This window comes from Monodon monoceros, unplaced genomic scaffold (assembly GCF_005190385.1).
Source record: "Monodon monoceros isolate NGI ecotype Baffin Bay Population unplaced genomic scaffold, NGI_Narwhal_1 Super_Scaffold_2, whole genome shotgun sequence".
Classification (NCBI taxonomy): Eukaryota; Metazoa; Chordata; class Mammalia; order Artiodactyla; family Monodontidae; genus Monodon; species Monodon monoceros.
Window position 1 is genome coordinate 50,725,713 of NW_021703776.1, and position 24,864 is coordinate 50,750,576.

General features: G+C 41.5%; 1 protein-coding gene across 4 annotated transcripts in view; it reads right to left on the reverse strand.

Moving 5' to 3' along the window:
* CDK14 (cyclin dependent kinase 14) overlaps window positions 1–24,864 on the reverse strand; it is a 609,384-nt gene that overhangs the window by 132,474 nt on the left and 452,046 nt on the right. For all 4 annotated transcript variants that reach the window (XM_029234436.1, XM_029234439.1, XM_029234435.1 and 1 more), the window contains one exon: window positions 1,548–1,611. In XM_029234436.1, coding sequence (XP_029090269.1) covers window positions 1,548–1,611 — 64 coding nt within the window. The remainder of the gene's footprint in view (window positions 1–1,547; window positions 1,612–24,864) is intronic.

Here is a 24,864-nt window from a genome sequence, read left to right on the forward strand (position 1 = left end):
TCATTGAACCAAAATACATACTAGTCACAGTCTCTGATCTCATGAAGTTCCCAATCTGTTAGTTCAATTTGCATTACATCATAGTACTTTCCAGACACATTTAAAAATGCTTTTGTGTGTTGCTTATTAAGATAAATTCTATTCACACCAAAATAAACCAAATACTCCATGTTTTCTCCTCTAGAAACTTGGTGGGCCAAATGACTATCTTAATTGTTCCTTTCTGCATCAACTTTATTCATTTACACCCTTTTCATATTCTCCTCTGCTTTATTTCCCTAGGACTTAAGATTTTAGATATTAACATGAGGAAGTGAGGCTTCTTTATGAACCCACACCTGGAACGTTTATAAAGAGCTGTGTTCTCACTTAAAATCCATTAGTGAGAGCACTTAGAGGATGCTTCTTGTTTAGTTAAAAAAAAAGAAAAAGAAAAAAAAATCCATCTTAAATTAAGTATCTATAGTCTTTCATAACATAGAAGTTATTTAGAATTTTCAGTAAAAGTGCAAAGGGTCCTTGGGGCAGCCAAAGAAAATAAAAGAATTCTCAGCACATGGTGTACTTTCAGAAGAAAAATATTAAGAGTAACAGTAGTTTCTAAACTCAGTCATTCTTTGGGATTGATAACTTATTCCTGATGGTCCCCCAAAAGAGAGGAAGGGGAGAAAAAGAATACACTTGGATCCTGTAACAGTAATTATTCATAGCTCTTTTCCCTCATAAAATAATGGACTATTAGACCTTCCATAAAATCCGTTTCAGTAATTTAATGGTAGGTCTGCATTTTATAATCCATGTTTTGTAAACAAGAAAAAACAAAAAGATTATTTTACAATAATTCATTCCACTAATTTTTATTAAATTCCAAACCTTTCATCCCTCCTATAAAAATTAAATAGCCCATTTTGAGATTCTTCTTCCATCAAGCATAATTATTAAAACTGAAAGTTTCTTGACTGCCACCTACTGGTAAGAAAAAAGTGACAACTTATTTTATATAGAAGTTCTGCATTTTCCCTCAGATTTTCTGGTTTAGGGGTTTAAATATTTAAAATTAAAAAAGATGGAATGTTGAACATACAGAACATTTTATATGTTTAAACTCAAATTAATTGATCATGTATTACTAGAGTTTTAAAAAATAAATAAAAATATGATTTTTCCTTTTTACAATGTAATACTTTCCCTAGTATTATTACTAGAAGTCACACAGATGGATTATAGTAGCTTGATTTAAAGTTTGTCTTTATAGACATGGATGCTAGTCTAACTGATGATGAAATGAAAGGTTACTTCAAGATTAGCCAGTCAAATCAAACGAAGGACATACGGTGAAAAACTCTCACGAGGGTTGTCATTCAGTCTATCTTTGCCAACAAATAAAACTGTGAAAACCAAAGGACAACTCCAATAAGAGGTTGAATACACAATGGCAAAAGTAACCAGAATTTTCCCAGGTAATATATTAGCTCGAGGGGGAATATTTATATATTCACCCTTTTCATATCAGAAGCACTTAGTCATTTGTAATTAGTGAAACATACCTGGCTTAAAATGTGGTAAAGAATGAACTCCAGGCCACGTGTCCTCATTTGGCGTTCCAAGAACCTAGTGGAGAGCAGGAAATTGTGGAAACAGACTTATTATTTCCAAAGCACTCAAGATTCTCCAGTGCAGAAAACAGTACACTGCATATGATGAAACTCTGTATTTTTCTTCCCATTATCGTGTGCCAGGGATTTTATTTCAGTAAAACAAACCCAGCTAAAGAGCCACCCAAGTCGAATGTCTGTGTTTTAACAAATGCAGCTAAATGCGGTAAGACAAGTTAAATCTGCTGCATTTTATCAACTCCAAACTTAGTAAGCAGGCTTACGACTCAAAGAATGAACTGCCATCTTCATGGAACTGAATAAAGTATGTATGTGTCCCTCATGATTCTTTCATGAGCTTTTATCCTTCACTCTAGTATCAGACATGTCATCATTTAACAGTTCTAAGAATTCTGTCATTTCTTCCCCCACATCCTCTGTCTGGGCATCAGAATGTTTCAAAGAAGCAGAACAGACAGCTTGGGATGCTCACATTCTTCACTGGCCATACTATTTGTTAGAGTTAACATCTTTAGTCACATGATATATAGTTTCCTCATCCCCAAATACTGTTCTCCCTACACTGTCTTTCTCTATCCATACTTCCAGCTTCTTTCCGCATCTACTTTTCTATCCCCACAATGTTTGACCTGGTCAAAGGCATTAAAAGGCAATTCCGATTCACGTGTAACGAGCACACTTTATTCGAATTTTCAGTTCCATCATCTATTGCTATTATACTCAATGATCATGGTAAATCACTGATGGAGAACAGTGGAGATGAAAGGTTTAAGAGCCCAGATCATGGAGACAGACTCCTCTGATCCCCTACTTACTAGCCATGGGACTTCATCGAGCTTTAATTTCCTCCTTTGTAAACTAGGGGTGATGATAACAGCACCTTTTTCATCTGTGGGAGAATACTACCTGGTATGCAGTAAGCACTATGTAAGGATCAGATACTATTCAAAGCACCCACAGAAAATGGGGTCAGGTCTAGCAGGTGCCGGCAATGGAGGAGAATCCAGCCCACCCACTTTTTCCATAGGGATTCCCTGATCTGGGGGTCAGTGCCAAATGCTGTAACTCAGACTATGATGGACCAATATGACAGTCAAATGAGTTAGAAAGGGGAAGAGATAAAGCCAGAAGCTGGCAAAACTGGAGGAATGGCAGACATCATGGGGGGAAATGACACCTATTCACTCATCTCTGAGGATTAGCAGATACTACTAGGCAATAAGGAAATACAGAGCTCTGGCTCTTTATGCATAGACTTCCTAGGGGGTACAGGGCTGTGAAGGCAAGGCGGGGCACACATACAGCAAGTGACTCACTTACTGCTTCCTGCTCTGGCAAATCAGGGTTAATAAACACATGTATTACGTTCCTCACTGAAACACGGAATTCACTGAAACACTGGGTGTGAACACAGTGTTCAGGGGATCAGACAATACAGTTCTTGCAAGCACTAATTAACACTAATATTAACAGGCAGATCTACATAAACAAGGTCACACTATTGATGGGCTAGGTGGGGATGGAAGGCGATAGGTGAGAGAGGGCTCCAAGAGTTATAAGATAGGAAAAGAGACAAAGACAAGCCTGACATAAACAACTGTGACAACAGTGTCTCTGCAAAAGGCATGTCCTCCTTTCCACTAATTCTGATCATTATTTCAAGAGAGGGAGATAGTCAGGTGTGCGGGCAGCACACAGCTCATCTGGGGGATGCTCCTCTTTTGAGCTCCCACTGAATTCTGCATGAAGGACAAAGGGGTTTGACAGTATTAAACTTTAGCAACTAAAGGGAGAAACTCTCAGCTCAAAATCACATCTTGATCATGACAAATCCATCACGTATGAAATAGACCCTCTAAGGTTTTATAAACAATGAAAAGTCCAGCGAGAACATGAAACTTGTTCTCTCACTCCTAGTAAAAGTATGATTGATACCCTGACTGTACCTGTTTCTACAATGTTTATGTTAACAAAGCTTTTTCAAAGGCACTATCCTCATCCAGATCCAGTGTTCTGTTTCAAAGTAATTATCAAATACTATGGCCATCCCATAAAAATTACCTGCAAAGAAAAAATACATCAGACTTTTTTTGAGTTATTATAGCATTGACTGATGAGATTCCACACCTCAAATTATTCTCCTGTCAACAACTCCTAGGCCATTTGCACAGGAAATAGAAAGTAGGCAAAGGAAAAGAATTAGAAGTCAATGTTGCTTCCTGTAAAAGCCTTTTTGGGAAAGGCAATTTGGGTTAAATGTATGGTTAGAGATGATAGGCTACTTATGCACTAGGGAAAGTGGGTGTGTATTGCCTCTGATGTCAGATTTTCCTTTGTATTAATAACTAAGAAATTCCACTACCAAGATACTTTGAAGTTAGAAGGAAAAAGAGGTACTCTTTAAAAGTCAAAAATTATCTTTTGCAAAAAAACCCCCAAAAAACAAAACAACAGTGCAGAAGATAATTACATCTCAACATGTAAAATGTGTGCCTCAACATTTAAAGTGTGGTCCCCATATCTGTAAAATAGCAGGTTTCTAATATCTGAGGTCACCCTCAGTCTTGAAACAACATGCTGTGATATGCGAAAAAGTCCTCTATGTGTTCGTTTAAGCTGCTTTGCCTTAAACCTGTGCCCGTGGCTTGTATGTCTCCCTGTCCCTTTGCTGGTTCATCTCTGCACTCAGTTAACATTTACTGTGTTCATCACAGAAGACAGAAGGATGAGACTGGGCTCTGCCTTGAGGCGCTTGCTCCTACTCTGGTGAGACAGAGGAGTGGGACGGTGATGAGCTGCCTTCGACGTAAGAAGAGCTCTCTCAGAAGTGTGAGGAGAAGGGGGCAAGAGCCCAAAGCAGAGTGTGCTTGAGGCTACCTGGGGGGCGGGGAAAAGTTGCCAGGGAGAGGATTTTTCAGTGGGAGACGGAACACAGAGTGATGGTTGGCCAAGTAAAGAAAGTGGGGGGGGGGGGGGGCCAAGGGGGGGGACAGCTGAGTATTCTGGTTATAAGGAAAGGCTATATTAAAATAATCTTGGGCTTCCCTGGTGGCGCAGTGGTTGAGAGTCCGCCTGCCGATGCAGGGGACACGGGTTCATGCCCCGGTCCGGGAAGATACCACGTGCCGCGGAGCGGCTGGGTCCGTGAGCCATGGCCGCTGAGCCTGCGCGTCCAGAGCCTGTGCTCCGCAACGGGAGAGGCCACAGCAGACAGACGCCCGCATACCGCAAAAAAAATAAAAATAAAATAAATGTAACAGTAAACTGTAAAGTGCCCTAAAGATGTAACTGTCACTGGCAGAGCCCATTAACAATTCCCAGGGAATAAAAATAGTATCTAGGTAATGAAATAAAGTCTAACCTTTTTTCTTCGCCTTGGCGCTTCGTCTAGTTTAACTTGCTCACAGGGAGCCACGGGCAGAGGCCTCACACCAGCCCTTCGGCCCAAAGTTCCTGGTACAGAACCGCCCTGCCGACACCTCGGCTCGGGACCGTGTGCAGAAGCGCCGAGCACGGAAACGACGCGATTCAAGATGGCGGTGGCGGGCTGTGTGCGGAGAGGCTGCGCCCAGCACCGCGATGATCTGGAGCCTGAGCCGTGCAGCCCCGCCCACCCCTCGAGAGCTCCGCCTCTTCCCCCCGCTGCCCTGCCCTATAAAGCAACCCTGCCCGCGGCCTGTCGGGGAGTGTGTGTGCTCTAGAGCCGGAGCTTATCCCTCTCCATTCTCCGATCAAAAGAGCTTTCCGGGCTTCCCTGGTGGCACGGTGGTTGGGAGTCTGCCTGCTGACACAGGGGACACGGGTTTGTGCCCCAGTCCGGGAGGATCCCACATGCCACGGAGCGGCTGGGCCCGTGAGCCATGGACGCTGGGCCTGCGTATCCAAGCCTGCGCTCCGCACCAGGAGAGGCCACTATAGTGAGAGGCCCGCGTACCGCAAAAACAAAAAACTCCGTTGTTTAAGTTCTCATGATGCTCCTGCCCCCATGCCTTCCCAAGGTGGTTTCCTCTTCTGGAATGCCGTCTCCACTGGCCAGGTTAACTCCTACCTCTGTTTCTAGCTTCATGGGTCACCTTTTCCTGAAAGGCTTCCTGGACTCTCTGGTCCAAGTTGCCTGCTGTGATCTCTGTGTTCTCTGAGGGCTTTGTGCAGACTTCCATTATAGGACCACTCACTGCCTCATAAGCGTTAGATCACTCATCTGTCTCTCCACCGGACCATGGACCTCCAAGTAGAGACCATGACATTTATCTCTGGATCCCTAGTGCCTACCATAGCCCGGTACCAAACATGCACACAGTAAATGTTGAATGAATGAAGGAACGAATGAATGGTGTGTCTGGGTAACAGCGCGAAGTTTCGTGGGCTTTATTGTTGGCTGGGTTATGGGATGGGAGGCTAGGGCCAGATACTGAATGCATGAAAACTGACTGCATTTTATCTCTCTTTCAAGTTGTCACAAACTGCAGGTCACATGACCCACTGGAGGACAGTAAATTTCATTTAGAGTGTTGATGTCAGCATTTTTCAGAAGATGAAATCCAAGAGAAGATGTCAGAGGGTAACAGACACAGTAAAGATGCATGTTGTTTTTATGAAGCAACATTTTATTCAACTTTTATTCATGTTATATATGTGCATGTACATATGTATGTGTGCACTGTGAGTCATGATGTAAAATGCATTTCTTACTGTTTAAGAGCCAGTCTATAGGGAACAAGAAAGCTGAAATCAAGAATGCAAGTTTGGGAGCTGAGGGCAATGAGTTTAGCTCTGGGCCTATTAAATGTTAGAAATACCTGCAGGTCAAGACAAAGGGCCTTTAAAGGACAGGTGGAAATACAGATATGGATCCTGGGAGAGGGATTTAAGATCAAGAAAAACATTTAGCGTATATACATTTGTAGAAAGCAAATACCAAAATAGCTCCAAAATGGTCTCCCTTCCCTATATTAACATGTATACAGTCCCCAAAGGGTGTCTCTGTGATTTCCTGGACTTTTAGCATCTGTTAAGAAAAACAAGGGGAGCCTGAACCAAGATGGCGGAGTAGAAGGAGGTGATTTCACTCCCTCTTGTGAGAACACCAGAATCACAACTAGCTGCTGGACAATCACTGACAGGAAGACACTGGAACTCACCAAAAAAGATGCCCCACATCCAAGGACAAAGGAGAAGCCTCAATGAGATGGTAGGAGGGGTGCAATCACAGCAAAATCAAATCCCATAACTGCTGGGTGGGTGATGCACAGACTGGAGAACACTTATACCACAGAAGTCCACCCACTGGAGTGAAGGTTCGGAGCCCTACATCAGGCTTCCCAACCTGGGGGTTCAGCAATGGGAGGAGGAATTTCAAGAGAATCAGACTTTGAAGGCTAGAGGGATTTGACTGCAGAACTTGGAAAGGACTGGGGGAAACAGAGACTCCACTCTTGAAGGCACACACAAAGCAGTGTGCACATGGGACCCAGAGGTAGGAGCAGTGAACCCAGGGGAGACTGAACCAGACCTACCTGCTAGTGTTGGAGGGTCTTCTGCAGAGGCTGGGGGTGGCTGTGGCTCACCGTGGAGACAAGGACACTGGCAGCAGAAGTTCTGGGAAGTACTCCTTGGCGTGAGCCCTCCCAGAATCTGCCATTAGCCCCACCAAAGAGCCCACAGGCCAAACAACCAACAGGGAGAGAACCCAGCCCCACTCATCAGCAGTCAAGCCGATTAAAGTTTTACTGAGCTCTGCCCAGCAGAGCAACACCCAGCTCTACTCGCCACCAGTCCTTCCCATCAGGAAAGCTGCACAAGCCTCTTAGATAGCCTCATCCACCAGAAGACAAACAGCAGAAGCAAGAAGAATTACAATCCTGCAGCCTGTGGAACAAAAACCACATTCACAGATAGATAGACAAGATGAAAAGGCAGAGGGCTGTGTACCAGATGAAGGAACAAGATAACCCCAGAAAAACAACTAAATGAAGTGGAGATAGGCAACCATCCAGAAAAAGAATTCAGAATAATGATAGTGAAGATGACCCAGGACCTCAGAAAAAGAATGGAGGCAAAGACCGAGAAGATTCAAGAAATGTTTAACAAAGACCTAGAAGAATTAAGGAACAAACAAACATAGATGAACAATATAATAACTGAAATGAAAACTAAACTAGAAGGAATCAATAGCAGAATAACTGAGGCAGAAGAACAGGTAAGTGACCTGGAAGACAGAATGGTGGAATTCACTGCTGCAGAACAGAATAAAGAAAAAATAATGAAAAGAAATGAAGAGAGCCTAAGAGACCTTGGGGACAACATTAAATGCAACAACATTCACATTATAGGGGTCCCAGAAGGTGAAGAGAGAGAGAAAGGACCAGAGAAAATATTTGAAGAGATTATAGTCAAAAACTTCCCTAACATGGGAAAGGAAATAGCCACTCAAGTCCAGGAAGCGCAGCGGGTCCCATACAGGATAAACCCAAGGAGAAACACACCGAGACACATAGTAATCAAATTGGAAAAAATTAAAGACAAAGAAAAATTATTGAAAGCAACAAGGGAAAAACGACAGACAACATACAAGGGAACTCCCATAAGGTTAACAGCTGATTTCTCAGCAGAAACTCTGCAAGTCAGAAGGGAGTGGCATGATATACTTAAAATGATGAAAGAGAAGAACCTACAACCAAGATTACTTTACCAGGCAAGGATCTCATTCAGATTCGATGGAGAAATCAAAAGCTTTACAGACAAGCAAAAGCTAAGAGAATTCAGCACCACCAAACCAGCTCTACAGCAAATGCTAAAGGAACTTCTCTAAGTGGGAAACACAAGAAAAGGACCTACAAAAACAAACCCAAAACAATTAAGAAAATGGTCATAGGAACATACATATCGATAATTATCTTAAAAGTGAATGGATTAAATGCTCCAACCAAAAGACACAGGCTTGCTGAACAGGATATAAAAACAAGACCCATATATATGCTGCTTACAAGAGACCCATTTCAGACCTAGGGACACGTACAGACTGAAAGTGAGGGGATAGAAAAAGATACTCCATGCATATGGAAATCAAAAGAGAGCTGGAGTAGCAATACCCATATCAGATAAAATGGACTTTAAAATAAAGAATGTTACAAGAGACAAGGAAGGACACTACATAATGATCAAGGGATCAATCCAAGAAGCAGATAAAACAATTACAAATATATATACACCCAACACAGGAGCACCTCAATACATAAGGCAACTGCTAACAGCTATAAAAGAGGAAATCAACGGTAACACGATAATAGTGGCGGACTTTAACACCTCACGTACACCAATGGACAGATCATCCAAAATGAAAATAAATAAGGAAACAGAAGCTTTAAATGACACAATAGACCAAAAGATTTAATTGATATTTATAGGACATTCCATCCAAAAACAGATTACACTTTCTTCTCAAGGGCGCACGGAACATTCTCCAGGATAGATCACATCTTAGGTCACAAATGAAGTCTCAGTAAATTTAAGAAAATTGAAATCATATCAAGCATCTTTTCTGACCGCAACGCTATGAATTAGAAATAAATTTGAGGAGAAAAAATGTAAAAAACACAAAAACATGGTGCCTAAACACTACGTTACTGAATAACCAAGAGATCACTGAAGAAATCAAAGAGGAAAACAAAAAATACCTAGAGACAAATGACAATGAAAACACGACAATCCAAAACCTATGGGATGCAGCAAAAGCAGTTCTAAGAAGGAAGTTTATAGCTATATAAGCCTACCTCAAGAAACAAGAAAAATCTCAAATAAATAATCTAATCTTACACCTAAAGGAACTAGAGAAAGAAGAACAAACAAAACCAAAATTAGTAGAAGGAAAGAAATCATAAAGATCAGAGCAGAAATAAATGAAACAGAAACAAAGAAAACAATAGCAAAGATCAGTAAAACTAAAAGCTGGTTCTTTGAGAAGATAAACAAAATTGATAAATCATTAGCCAGACTCATCAAGAAAAAGAGGGAGAGGACTCAAATCAATAAAATTAGAAATGAAAAAGGAGAAGCTACAACAGACACTGCAGAAATACAAAGCATCCTAAGAGACTACTACAAGCAACTCTATGCCAATAAAATGGACAACCTGGAAGAAATGGAATTCTTAGAAAGGTATAACCTTCCAAGACTGAACCAGGAAGAAATATAAAATATGAACAGACCCATCACAAGTAATGAAATTGAAACTGTGATTAAAAATCTTCCAAAAAACAAAAGTCAAGGATCAGATGGCTTCACAGGTGAATTATATCAAATATTTAGAGAAGAGTTAACACCCATCCTTCTCAAACTCGTCCAAAATATTGCGGAGGAAGAAACACTCCCAAAGTCATTCTATGAGGCGACCATCACCCTGACACCAAAACCAGACAAAGACACTACAAAAAAAGAAAATTACAGACCAATATCAATGATGAATAAGATGCAAAAATCCTCAACAAAATACTAGCAAACAGAATCCAGCAACACATTAAAAGGGTCATACACAATGATCAAGTGGGATTTAACCCAGGGATGCAAGGATTCTTCAATATACACAATTTAATCAATGTGATACACCATATTAACAAATTGAAGAATAAAATCCATATGATCGTCTCAATAGATGCAGAAAAAGCTTTTGACAAAATTCAACACCCATTTATGATAAAAACTCTCCAGAAAGTAGGCATAGAGGGAACGCACCTCAACATAATAAAGGCCACATATGACAAACCCACAGCAAACATCATTCTCAATGGTGAAAAACTGAAAGCATTTCCTCTAATATCAGGAACAAGACAAGGATGTCCACTCTCACTACTATTATTCAACATAGTTTTGGAAGTCCTAGCCACAGCAATCAGAGAAGAAAAAGAAATAAAAGGAATACAAATTGGAAAAGAAGAAGTAAAACTGTCACTGTTTGCAGATGACATGATACTATACATAGAGAACCCTAAAGATGCCACCAGAAAACTACTAGAGGCTATCAATGAATTTGGTAAACTTGCAGGATACAAAATTAATGCACAGAAATCTCTTCCATTCCTATAAACTAATGATGAAATATCTGAAAGAGAAATTAAGGAAACACTCCCATTTACCATTGCAACAAAAAGAATAAAGTACCTAGGAATAAACCTACCTAGGGAGACAAAAGACCTTTATGCAGAAAACTATAAGACATTGATGAAAGAAATTAAAGATGATACCAACAGATGGAGAGATATACCATGTTCTTGGATTGGAAGAATCAATACTGTGAAAATGACTATACTACTCAAAGCAATCCACAGATTCAATGCAATCCCTATCAAATTACCAATGGCATTTTTTATGGAACTAGAACAAAAAAATCTTAAAATTTGTATGGAGACACAAAAGGCCCCGAATAGCCAAAGCAGTCTTGAGGGAAAAAAACGGAGCTGGAGGAATCGGACTCCCTGACTTAAGACTATACTACAAAGCTACAGTAATCAATACAATATGGTACTGGCACAAAAACAGAAACATATATCAACTGAACAAGATAGAAAGCCCAGAGATAAACCCACGCACCTATGGTCAACTAATCTATGATAAACGAGGCAAGGATATGCAATGGAGAAAAGACAGTCTCTTCAATAAGTGGTGCTGGAAAAACTGGACAGCTACATGTAAAAGAATGAAATTAGGGCTTCCCTGGTGGCGCAGTGTTTAAGAGTCCGCCTGCCGATGCAGGGGACACGGGTTCGTGCCCTCGTCCAGGAGGATCCTGCATGCCACGGAGTGGCTGGGCCCGTGAGTCATGGCCACTGAGCCTGCGCGTCCAGAGCCTGTGCTCCACAACGGGAGAGGCCACAGTGGTGAGAGGCCCGCGTACCACAAAAAAAAAAAAACAAAAAAACAAAAAAACAATGAAATTAGAACACTCCCTAACACCATACACAAAAATAAACTCAAAATGGATTAAAGACCTAAATGTAAGACCGGGCACTATAAACTCTTAGAGGAAGACATAGGAAGAACACTCTTTGACATAAATCACAGCAAGATCTTTTTTGATCCACCTTCTAGAGTAATGGAAATAAAAACAAAAATAAACAAATGGGACTTAATGAAACTTAAAAGCTTTTGCACAGCAAAGGAAACCATAAAGAAGATGAAAAGACAGCCTTCAGAATGGGGGAAAATATTTCCAAATGAATCAATGAACAAAAGATTAATCTCCAAAATATATAAACAGCTCATGCAGCTCAATATTAAAAAAACAAATTACCCAATCCAAAAATGGGCAGAAGACCTAAATAGACATTTCTCCAAAGAAGATATACAGACTGGCAACAAACACATGAAAGAATGCTCAACATCACTAATTATTAGAGAAATGCAAATCAAAACTACAATGAGGTATCACCTCACACCAGTTAGAATGGGCTTCATCAGAAAATCTACAAACAACAAATGCTGAGAGGGTGTGGAGAAAAGGGAACCCTCTTGCACTGTTGGTTGGAATGTAAACTGATACAGCCACTATGGAGAACAGCATGGAGGTTCCTTAAAAAACTAAAAATAGAATTACCATATGACCCAGCAATCCCACTACTGGGCATATACCCAGAGAAAACCACAATTCCAAAAGACACATGCACCCCAATGTTCATTGCAGCACTATTTACAATAGCCAGGTCATGGAAGCAACCTAAATGCCCATCGACAGACGAATGGATAAAGAAGTTGTGGTTCATATATACAATGGAATATTACTCAGCCATAAAAAGGAACGAAATTGGGTCATTTGTTGAAACGTGGATGGATCTACAGACTGTCATACAGAGTGAAGTAAATCAGAAAGAGAAAAACAAGTATCGTATATTAACGCATATATGTGGAACCTAGAAAAATGGTACAGATGAACCAGTTTTCAGGGCAGAAGTTGAGACACAGATGTAGAGAACAAACATATGGACACCAAGGGGGTAAGTGGCGGGGGGTGGTGGTGGTGGTGTGATGAATTGGGCGATTGGGATTGACATGTATACACTGATGTGTATAAAATGGATGACTAATAAGAATCTGCTGTATAAAAAAAAAGTGATCAAATGTATTCTATTGGAAAGAAGCAAAAATAGAGCATATTTACTGGCTAAAAAAATATATATATATATTTGATCTCTGAAAAAAAAATCAACAGAAATTAAAAATTCACCTTTGACCTTAATCAAAGCTAGATCCCTCTCCTGAGTTAACTACTGGTTTATTATGTAGCTTTTAAAGACCTTTTCTAATGCATTCATATACTTCTGAATGTTTGAAATATTAAATATTATTTTGTTTTATTGAGGTGGGTCTTTTCATATGTATGGATACTATATGTATTTCTTGAAATTGCTGAACACAGTTTTACTCTGTCTCAGGTTATATTTTAATCAATGCAACAAGCTGAAATAAGGAACAATGCTTGGAATACCACATATTTTTCTTTTATTTTTTTAATTGAATTTTTTGTATGTAAAACTGATTCCCAAAGTCACTTAAAAATGTTAGTGCCAGTTTGTACTAGCTTTCTAGCGAACACCTGGGCAATTGCAAGCATTGATATCCAGACTCTGTAATTCTCAAAATTCTGGTTGCTTTGGGAATGTTCGGACTTTATTAAGTTGATGACAAGATAAACTGTTATTCACTGCATATTATTACACAGACATATTACTGACTTCATTACTCTATTATTAATAGTAGAATTGGCAGTTTTATAATAAATATTACAGGGATTCATGTTAAGTAATAAGAATTTTCTTCTGGAATCAAGATTTTTGAAGCAAATTATGATGTTATAGAGAGAAATTATGTAAATCATTATATACTATCTTAGAATATTGAGATGCTGAAAGGTAACTGTAAATAGTGTCATAAATAAAACTGTTCACTTTATTTCTCTAAAAAAAAATAAAAAGTAAAGTGTACAGTGTGACCAAAAAAAAGGAAAAAAAAAGAAAAACAAGGGACTATCTCACCTTCTCAGTAGAGGTTTATACTATCTGACTCTGAGGAACTATAATTTAATGACCTCAAACTTACTCTTCTGGTCTTACCTATGTGCTCACAGGTACAGCATAAAACCCACCCATCATGTCAGCCCCTATGATGGGCAGAGGAAGATGCTGAGAAAAAGAGGGCCTCTCTGCTGAGACAGCAAATAACAGAAGAAAAGTGAATTCTAAACTTCCAGAGCTCAGAGTTCAAGAATTAGTGTCTGTCAGAAACACTGACTTGCCCTTCCAAATTATTAATAGTTCCACTAATTTTCACATTCGCTAGTCTTTGCTTTTGCACAGGCCCCAGGGCTGCTAAAAATGAGTCCCTGGGCTTTCCTTGAACAACGCCTGTGGTTGAAGTAGAACAAGGAATCCTAATAGCTTTCCTGCGTCCAGAAGTCAGGGAGGTCTCCAACAGAGACTCTAGCGCAGGGGGATTCTGGCCTATCGAGTGTGGATAAACCCAGCTCACACACATCTATACTAATGAAGTGATGGGGATGGAACATGCTGGGTTCCCAGCTTGGAGTTTTCTGTTTTCTGAGCTGGGAGCTCTACTGTAGTGTTGACGATTTCAAACTGACTTAGCAATGGCTCTAAGGAAATGGAGAACAACCAAGTAAATTCCATGATTTTGAACTGACACTCTGAAAGTCCACACATACAACGTCTCTCAAATCATGATTGCTTCACAGCTGTACTACTTTAGGTTCCTGAAGATTTTTTTCTGGTTCCTCGGTGAGAAGTCCTAAATGAAACTTGTGAGGAAGCTCAGCAGAACTCAGCTTGGATGTTACACACTCTGCTCTGGTGTAAACTTCAAAGATGAGCCAGGGAGAAAGCAGAACTTCCTAACTCTTACCCTGCTTGTGCGCCCTCTAGAAAAATAATTTATCAAGTGGGTGGAGCTGGAATTCAAAATCAGGTTGGTTTGATTGGAGAGACTACGTTCTTAAGAGCTGTGCTATTATGCTCCCAGGAGGATCAGAGAATGTGGCTCAGATGGTGTTAAATGATTCACAGCCAACTAACCAGTCTCTAGAAAGAGATTCTAAGCATTAGGAGCAAGGCTTTTTTTTTTTTTTAATTCTCTCTCTCTAGTCCAACGCGCACGCAGGCGCGCGCGCGCACACACACACACACACACACACACACACACACACAGAGTGCCAATTCCAACCTTTCTGGCATTTTCATCAGGGACTTAAAGGAAGACATAGAAAAATATCTTACATTCTCAGGTGACACAAAATAGAAGTGATATGTAATCTCTCTTCTATTAAAAAATATTTAATCAGGTAGGAACAACTGGCTGAACCTAACAGGGAAACCCAATAGCAATAAAAATAAACATACCTGGAAGGCAACAATTTGTATAAAAAAAGATCCAAAGCTTTTAGCTGAGTACAAATTCCATGAGACCATCCAGTGGAAATGAAAGATGGGGGTGGGCTGACTTGAAGGTGGCCCCTTAATCTCTGACTCCTGGTGTTCATGCCCTTCCCCTTGAGCGTGGATGGGACCAGTGACTTGCTTCTCACCAACAGAATACAAAGTGATGAGATGCCACTTCTGTGATTACATTGTGTGAGATGCTGACTCCCATTTTGCTAGGAGACTCTCTCCCTCGCTGGCTTTGAGGAAGCAAGCAGTCACATGAGGAGGGCTGCAGGACATGGAACTCAAGGCGGCCTCAGCCAACAGCCAGCAGGGACCTGAGGCCCTCTGTCCAGCAGCCTGCCAGAAGCTGAATGTTGTCCACAACCACATGAGCGTGGGAGCAAAGCCTTCCCCAGGAGACCCTCACATAAGACTGCAGGCCCAGCTGACACCTTGACTGGAGCCCTGGAAGACCCTGAAGCAGAGCACCCAGCTAAGCCAGGCCTGGACTCCTGACCCACAGCAATTGTGAGATGGTAAGTGTGCATTCAGTCACTAAGTTTGCGGTAATACTGTTATGCAGCAGTACACAACGAATACCAATTTCACCCTTGAATCATACTATACACTAGTCAGAGCCCATCTGGACTGTTGCACCAGCACCAGGTGCTACCTGTGAAGAGGAACAAAAATAAATAAGGGATGTACCCAGAAAGGTCAGGAAGTGGTGGACCCGTGCCCCATGAGGTGGACTGGAAACGTTCACCCTTGAGAAAGAAACAGTTTGGGACGTCAGAGACCAAGTAACTGCAATGCTGAGGGGGACTGGTTTACGCTGTGCTGAGGGCCAATGGGGTAAGATACTAGTAAAAGACAAAGAAGGGCATACTAATGACAAGAGCTGTATAAAATGGAGTAGACAGCCTCATGAGGCTTCATCAGATGAAAGGTTGGGCTGCACCACATTTTGCATCCAGATATAAGAAGAATCAACTTCTGTCTCCCTATACACAAGGGTCGTGTGCAGTGAAAGTCTGATGTAACACTATGACCAAGAGTTTGGGCCTTAAGGTGAGGTCATGCATTTACATCTACCTTCATTTGTATTTGGCCGTAATTATAACTTATGGGGCAGATAGGGAGAAGTGAGTTGATAAGGAAAAGGGTATATATATGAAAGGGGGTAGAGAAGGTATGGATGAAAGCTTTCCTTCCCCATTTTCTATCCAAAGTATATATCAATGGCAGTTATTTTGCAGGGAACCAGCACAATCAATGGCTGATATCAGAATATTTTCTAGTAGCAAGATAAGCAAAATATATGCATGTATATGGTATGTGTGTATTATGTGTGTATGTCTGTGCATACACACACACATATATACAGTTCCTTTCCTCCATCACGCCTTAGGCCTTACCTAAAGTGCCATTGGATAAGGGGTTAGCGTGTTAGGACTTCATTTTTGGCAAAGGCCAACGACATACAAGTTGAATGTGCAATTAGAAAAGCTGCTTTAACACGCTGTGTGATTCTGGGTTAGAGCAGCATAACCTGCAGTGAGATTCTGCAGAGCAGGGAGCTTTACCTAGGACAGGCCAGCAGGGGGAGCCACTGGACCAAGAAAATGAAAAGCTGCTGGGGCTTCAGAAAGCTGCTTGACTATTTAATCAGCGGCTCAACTGAAGTTGCTGGATTGAAAAAGATGGTGTTTCCAAAATATCCTGCAGAGTTTTCAACATGACAAAGGTTTAGATGAGAAGGAACCCAAATACATAAAGGACAGCTCTTAAGAGTTTTATTTAAAGTGAGTTCAGTTCACCGGCTAGAAGATAAAGGTCTGGCTGAGTGGTGCTTGGCTGCAAGTGGGAAGCATTTGGGAAGCATGAAAAAAATACAGATAAAAAAGAATACTAAAGACTGGGACCCACCTCAAAGTTCTGATTTAATTGGTTCAAGGTGCAGGCTAGGTACGCGGAATTTTCCAAACCTCCCAGTGATTCTAATGTCACAGCAAGGGTTGGGCTCGCTGACTGGCCCCATCTAACTAGGCCATCTCTCAGAGGCCCTCAGTTTAGTTAGACGGTATATAGATTTTTTTTTTTTTAAGTCTTCAGCCTGGGTCCAGAGGGCTACAAAAGATTTTCAGTAGATGAATGAACAAAATAAGCAGTTGGCTGTTATAGAAATTAGAGGATACCTAGAAACTAAATTGGAAACTATTCCACGAAACGCTCTTAACTGGAAAATTCTGCAGTGAAAGCAGCTCATTTAAAATGTTTCCCTCCAACAAAATTTTCCTTCTTTTCCCTCTCCCTTTCCTCCTACTGTTTCTATTCCCTGTCTCTCTAAACACTGACTCCCTCATTGATTTCACTGGCATCTCAACGGCTTCTCTCTTCTTTTCACTGAGTGACGTTATTCTGACAGGGCTTCAGACTGCCAGCTCCCCGCTGTGGGAGCCACAGGGATGGAAATGTCCCTGCACGTTGTTCAGGAGCCTGAGGGTGGAGGCTGCTGAGGCTGGAGGGGGCGATGTTGCCAAGCAAATGCAGCAGAACTAGGGTGGCTGCCTGAAGCAGTGGTACAAAAAGCAAAAAAAGAAGGACACCCAGGGAGAGGCACTTGGAGGTAGGAACACTAGATGCTGGATGGAGCCTTGCTGTTCAAAGTGTGGTCCATAAACTAGCAGCATCAGCATCACCTACAGAAAGAAGCTCAGGGCCCACTCCCAACCTGATGAATCAGAATTTATAATTCAACACAAACCCTGGGTGATTCATACACATACTTAAGTTTCAGAAGCACTGCTTTTAAAGAAGTCATTCTAACTGGATTTTTCAACCAAAAAAGAGCAAGCAGTAGGTGGGAAGTAATCACTACAGGTACATCTTCATTCAGAGTACCTGTGGAAGATTATTTGTTCAGATAGCATTTGGAAGAGAGGTGCGCATCTCATATCGGGAGCTAGTACAGATGACAATGATTTGCGTGGAGGACTCGCTCAGCATTCTGTAAGTCAGAGTTCGCCCACCAGCACCTGCTTTCCTGTCCTTACTTTTACAGTCTTATACCCCAGGTGTCCCTTACAGCAAGAGGCTTCAAATCATTTCTCAAAACTGGCAGGATGTGAATAATAATAAACATAAAAGAAATACTCCATTCATCCACTGATGTTCTTTACTTGGGCTGCAAACTTGAGGCCAATTAAAACTCGATTGACAAATATATGTGTCATATATGACATATAACACATGCCCAGATTGATTGCCATCTTCTTTTTCTTGCATGAAAGTAGTTTTCCTATTTACTGAGCATTGACTCTGTGCAAGGCAGTGCGCTGATTATTGAGTAACAGAAAAATGTGTAACTATAACTTCTGCCCTCAAAAATGTAGTATTTTAAATATTCATTTTTATTACATTAAAATTAAAAAGGACAAAGCTATTGAACTGATTCATAACATTATGAAACTTTGACATCCTTCAGAGTGTTTTAGAAAATTATATAATTTTCAAAAACATGTTAATGTGAATGTATTAGATTCCTGTGGATGCTGTAACAAATAACCCCAAACTACGTGGCTTAAAACAACAGAAGTTTAATCCTTTTGGGAGTCTTAAGTCAGAAGTCAGAAATCAGATTCATTGGGTTGAAGTTACTGTCAGCAGGGTTAACCTCCCTCTGGAGGCTCTAGGGGAGAATCCCTTTCTTGCCCCTTCCAGCTTCTGGTGGCTAAAGGCATTTTTCACTCTCATTTCTGCCTCTGTCTTCATGCTGTCTTCTCCTCTTCTGCATCAATTCTCCTTCTGGCTCACTCTTATAAGGACACTGATGACTGCATTTAGGGTCCTCCTGGATAATCCAGGATACTCTCCCCATTTCAAGATCCTTAACTTAATCCCATCTGCAAAAAATACCCATTTTCTAAATAAGGTATAATTACAGGTTCAGGGATTAAGGTCTAATGTCTTTCATGTTTGTTATTCAGCCTACTACAGAGTAAAATGACCATTTACAAAATATTATTTCTAAATGACACTCAAAGTGGATATTTTATACATATAAAACATGAAGGAAACAGAAAAAAACTGTGAAAGTAAGTCTACTTGCAGCAATAACTTCACATAAGCTGCCTGACAGTTTGTAATGTTACACCTATTATTTCATACGAGTTGTGATCAACACAGTAAAATAGGGCAATATTGGCTACTCTGCAGTAGTACCATACTGCAAAGCAAGGCACTTGCTTAGGTGCCCTTGAAGAGAGGAACAGAGCCAGGACACAACCCGGATTTGTGTCTGGTGCCCTTCCCACCTCGTCACTTGGATGCCAGAGCAATTAACAGGACTGTTAATTCCTCTCAGATGACTCCTAAAACAACTTCCGCACGCAGGACCAGCAAAGACTGAAGCCCAGCGGTCAGCCAGGCCATCTCACTAGCTACGTGACCCCTCTCCCCACAGCAGGTGCTGCCATGCTTCTGCTGACCTACTGGATGTACTGAGATTGGTTGCAAAGTCAAGGAATGATTCTCTCATAGAGCTATTTACTAAGAAAACGGACATTGTCATTTATTCTTATTCGATTCTATCCGACAATAGTAATGGAAGTGCTTATCCCTCGAACCAAAAAGAAAAAATAATGTATTACTTTTTTCTTTCTTTGGATGTGTAGTGCACAGAATTTTGTTTATATTAACATAATAAGCACCCATGAGCTCACCGCCCCGGACAAGAGCTAGATTATTTAAAAACAACAACGTCAAATCCTCAGGCCCCATGCGATCACCCAGCATCTCCTGCCCCCCACCTGCCGTAAGCTCCATTCTGAACCATGTTCATCACTCTACCTTCCTTTTAAATATAATTTTATTGTCCTTATAAAGATTATAAAACATTTTAATTTTAATTATTTAAAAATTTCTATACAAGATATAGGGCTGTAGCTAATCTTTTGAGATTTTTTTTTCCACTTAACGTTATATTGCTAAGATTCATCCAAACTCTTGTGTGACTATTATGTGAATAGAATATTATTCATCCACTCTCTTATTGATAGACATTTGTGTTGTTATAAGTTTCTGCCCAGGATTCAGGAAGGAAAACTGCATTACGTACAAATGGCAAGTTGAAAGCTCAGCAGTGATCTCATTATCCTTTCACCACCATAAAATTCCATAATACAAAAATAAAACACTGGCACCTACAATGGAGTTGTGTTCCAACAGTTTGAGAACTGTTTGGGACTCACAATATATTTCCCCAAAGAAACAATTCTCTACATGGTGGTTAGTCCCCTGGCTGCTGCACAAAAGCCTGTTGAATTCATAACAAACCAAAAAGCACTACGGAGCCAAACCACTCTGCACAATGGGGCTTCCGATAAAAATGCAGCCACCGTGGAAATCACAACACTTCCTGTGGAGGTGGCCAGGGAGCAGGACAGGGCTCCTGTCCCCAAGACTCACCAAGCTCTAGCGTGGGGCAGCAAGGCCAGCCCAGAGGAGGAAGACCAGGCTGGTCCGAGGCTTCCAGGCCCACGGAGAGGCTGGGATGGGGACTGAAACCAAGAGGAAGGGAGCTCTGACTTGGGAGGAGTGACAAGCACTCTAGCAAAAGGGGTGAGGGGTCGTCAAAAAGGGAATCGTGGGCTTCCCTGGTGGCACAGTGGTTGAGAGTCCGCCTGCCAATGCAGGGAACACGGGTTCGTGCCCCGGTCCGGGAAGATCCCACGTGCCGTGGAGCGGCTGGGCCCGTGAGCCATGGCCGCTGAGCCTGTGCGTCCGGAGCCTGTGCTCCGCAACGGGACAGGTCACAACAGTGAGAGGCCCGCGTACCGCAAAAAACCCCCCCAAAACAAAAAAAAACGGGAATCGTTTTCTCTGTGTCTTTTGCACTGGTTAATGGGGGTGGTGGTGGGCAACACAACAGTAAGGTGGGGTCCAGAGGTTGCCCTCACAGTGTCTCCAGTGGGTGAAAGGCTTGGCTTTTCTTTCTCCTCTTCACAACCTTTGTATCTCTTCTTTCACAGAGGCACCTACTTGCACTGAGGATGGGACTTCGGAGAGGCAGAACTGGGGGCGGGGCAGGGGGAGCTCCTGGAGGAGGTGGAGAAAACTGAAAGGAGGTGCCACCTCCGTTGTGTTATGTCTGCAGTGCTGGAGCGGTGGGAGAAGAAGAGCATTAGAGCCTCCCGAGCTGTAGCAGGAGCAAGGGCTGTGTCTGTATCGAGAATACGTAGGTCAGGGCCTGCCTATCAAAAGGAAATCCATACATTTACCTGTTCTACAAAAAGAGGCTATTATTTTTAGAGCTTTGAATGGGCTATGCAGGAATGTATGAGTTACAGCTAAACCTCTGGTAAGTTTACTGGCAAAAAAAGAGGCTGTTAAAAAATTCAGGTCAAGATAGTTCTATAGAATGTCCTACATATGCAGTATTTTATTATAGTTTTGGCAGCTGTGTATATACTATTCAGATATATACAGTTTCAACAGATATGTATGTTATTACATATTATTCATAAAAAGTTATTGTGAACTTGTTATTGCCAAGGACTGACCGTGCTAGAAGTTAGGATGCAATTATGGAAAAGATAGTCCTTGATAAAGGTAATCTTCATGATAAACTCTAGGTCCTCCAGGGCCCCACGGGCCTGCTCCTTCCTGATCAAGAATAGATTCACTTCGTTATAAAGTAGAAACTAACACACACATACACACACAAAACAATGATGTTGAAAAAAAACAGTAAAATAAAAGAGAAATTGTTCCTCAAAAAAAGAAAAGAATAGATTCCCAATCCCAAAGCAACGTTCTCTTGGCAATTGGTATGAAATACCACAGACTTTCCCCTACAAAAGGGGTTACTTATTCCTAACAGATTCAGTGGGTCAAGAACTGGTATTTAGAATACCGATGTTAAACTTTAGTATTCATAACCTAAAATTAGTAAATTACTTAGAGTTGAAAATGAGGTATTCTATCAGGAAGTATGGCTGCCAATGAAGTCCTGACAACTCTGGATGCCCCTGACAACCACTGGCACATCAAGAGAGCTGGGATTCTGCAATTCTCTGGACAACGCTGAGCTAAAGGTTCATCAGTGTTACAATGACTTAGTTATAAATTTTCAGTTGCTGTTATTCTTGATTTTAAAGCAGATAACCTAATTCTTCTTCACCGCTTAATCTGTGTTTTTCAAATACTCATTGCTATGGACTGAATCTTTGTGTCCCCCAAAACTCAGAGGTTGAAACCCTAACCCCCAATGTGATGGTATTTGGAGATTGAGTCTTTGGGAGATAATTAGAATTATATTAGGTCAGGAGGATGAGGGCTTCATGATGGGATTAAGGTCCTTATAAAAAGAGGAGGAGACAAAGGATCTCTCCGTGTGCACACTCCAAGGAAGGCCATGTAAAGACATAAACAGGAAAAGGGCCCTCACCAAGACCTGACCATGCTGGCATCCTGATCTTGGACCTCCAGCCTCCAGAACTGAGAAGTAAACCTTTGTTGTGTAAGTCCCCCAGTCTATGGTATTCTGTCACAGCAGTCAGTAGTGATGAAGACACTGACATTTACTGTTTTCTCCACAGTTAAACAGGAAAGGATGGGATTGGTAGGCCAAGAGTTTACAGGGTTCAGAGGGGTTGGGGGGAGGGGCTTCAGCACCTATGAATATGAAATGTGGTATAATGAATAAAAGCCCTAAACGGGGATCCCTGATTTATACAAAGACATACAAATGGTGTCTGAAACAGTTTGAGTGATTTGCAACAGCCAAACAGCCAATGGTGATAGGTGTGGGGAGGGGAGACGGGATGGTCTCTGAACTCTAGAGATCTAATGGGCTCCCTCCCATTAAATTATACTGTAAAAATAATGTAAACACTCATGATGACCTCTGACCACAAATTTTATCCTCATGTGAAGGACAAAGCGGAGATTAAAGATACCCAGATAAATCAGGGGTTGGGCTAACAATGGTATCTCTTCCTCTCCTCCGCCATGCTTCTCTAAGACCATCCTGTTTTGTTATTTCTTGAGAAGTTGTTTTCACTCTGGATGATCAACACATCATAAAATACTGCCATCATGGTTTATTATTTTCAGTAAAGGGTAAAGTTCCCCAAAAGTTTGGGATCTCGATGCTGACATGTGTGGCCTCCTCACACAGGGGAGGCTGTCAGCAGCTGCTTTAGCTCTCCCTCAAGAAGGCAGCTTCCCATCACTCCCTCTGCGCTGTGCGCCATTCTCCTGCTGACAGGTTACAGGGGACAAAGGACAGCCTTGCAAGACTGCCTGTCAACAAAAGGAGCAAAGGGCCAGTCCAAATAAAGCGCAAAGCCTTCTAATGATCACAGTCACTAAAAAGGCAGGGAACTTAGTTCTTTCAAAGAGGTCACCTAGATTTTCTAATATTCAGCCACCTCTGTCTGTGTCTTATGATTAAAATAGGCTCACAGCGCAACAAGCTGAGGAACAGAGATTGAGGGTGGATAGGCATTTCTGAAAGATAAAAAGCAGAAGGAAACACTCACTGCCGCTCTTATTTTCCTACGTTGCTTTAGAGACAGTGCACACGCAGTTGGCTCAGAGTCTTACTTGCACAAGATTGTCCTCAGCACATGCGTTTTCAGACTACACTGTACTTTACAAACAGAGCCATTGGTGCCTTTCTTTCTCCTGCTAGCCTTGTCAAAAGAAGGCAGCAGCCATATGATCAAGGTCATCTACAGTCCCTTAAAGCACCGGACTTGAATCCAAGTACAATCACCATCATTTTCAGCACTTTCTCATCCCATGTACCATGCTTACATGAGTGCAATTTAATGAGACTTAAGTCATAAAACTCACTGTCCTCTACTAGCTTATTCACTGCCTAAGGCTTAAACTACCTCCTACTTGAACTGACAAGCTAGGTTTCCCCAAGATGCCTTTGAAAATATACTTTTCCATCTTTAGACAATCCCCTGGAAGAAACCCATCTCTTCCTTAATTGGCTCTTCTGTCATTGATTTCATAATTAAAAGATCCAAACAGTGCCAAGCAATTCAGTTTTGTTATGGTGTATTCATAACATAAAACAGACTTTGATTCTCTTATTCACATGTCTATTACTAGATTAGAAACAAACACTTTGAAAATACTCAGACTCAACCAAGACCTCGCTTATTTTAGATGATGCTAGTGGTGATACAGGTGGACAAACAAAATACCTCAAAACACATATTCCCAATTCTTAAGTTACTTTAAAATTATCCAACAGTATTTGCATTTGAGGCCAGGCTGGACTTTGTCTGAAGTGAGGGTAGGGTAGAAAACTCTTAGTTGGTTGAGTACAAGCAATGTTCATGGTTGTAGACTTCAGAGGGTATGAATGCAAGATGAGAGCATGAAGTATTCAGGGGCTGCTACTAGGAAGAGGTGTTTGGAGAGTGCCCGCTGAAGGCTGAGGGAAAGGAGGGTCTCTGTCCCATTGTCAAGTGCTCCTCTTGTGCAGGACATGTTGGAAATCACCTTAATTAATCCTCTCAACAAAGCCTCCACGTGGGTCATATTCCTCCATGTTACAGATGAGGAAACGGAGGCTTAGAGCTACCAACGGACTTGACTAAGGCCTCACCATGCAGACAGAAGAGGCAGGGTTTAAAAGGGGTATCCGGATCCAAAGTCTACACTCCTTACTTAATATGACCCTGTTTTGAGGTTCTAGGCTCAGGCTGTATCCTTCCTTCTGGGATGAAACTGTCCACCCCCACTCAGTCATTCTGCTGGTTGGGAAGCCACCATCACATCCTGGAGGTGGCTGGGGGAAT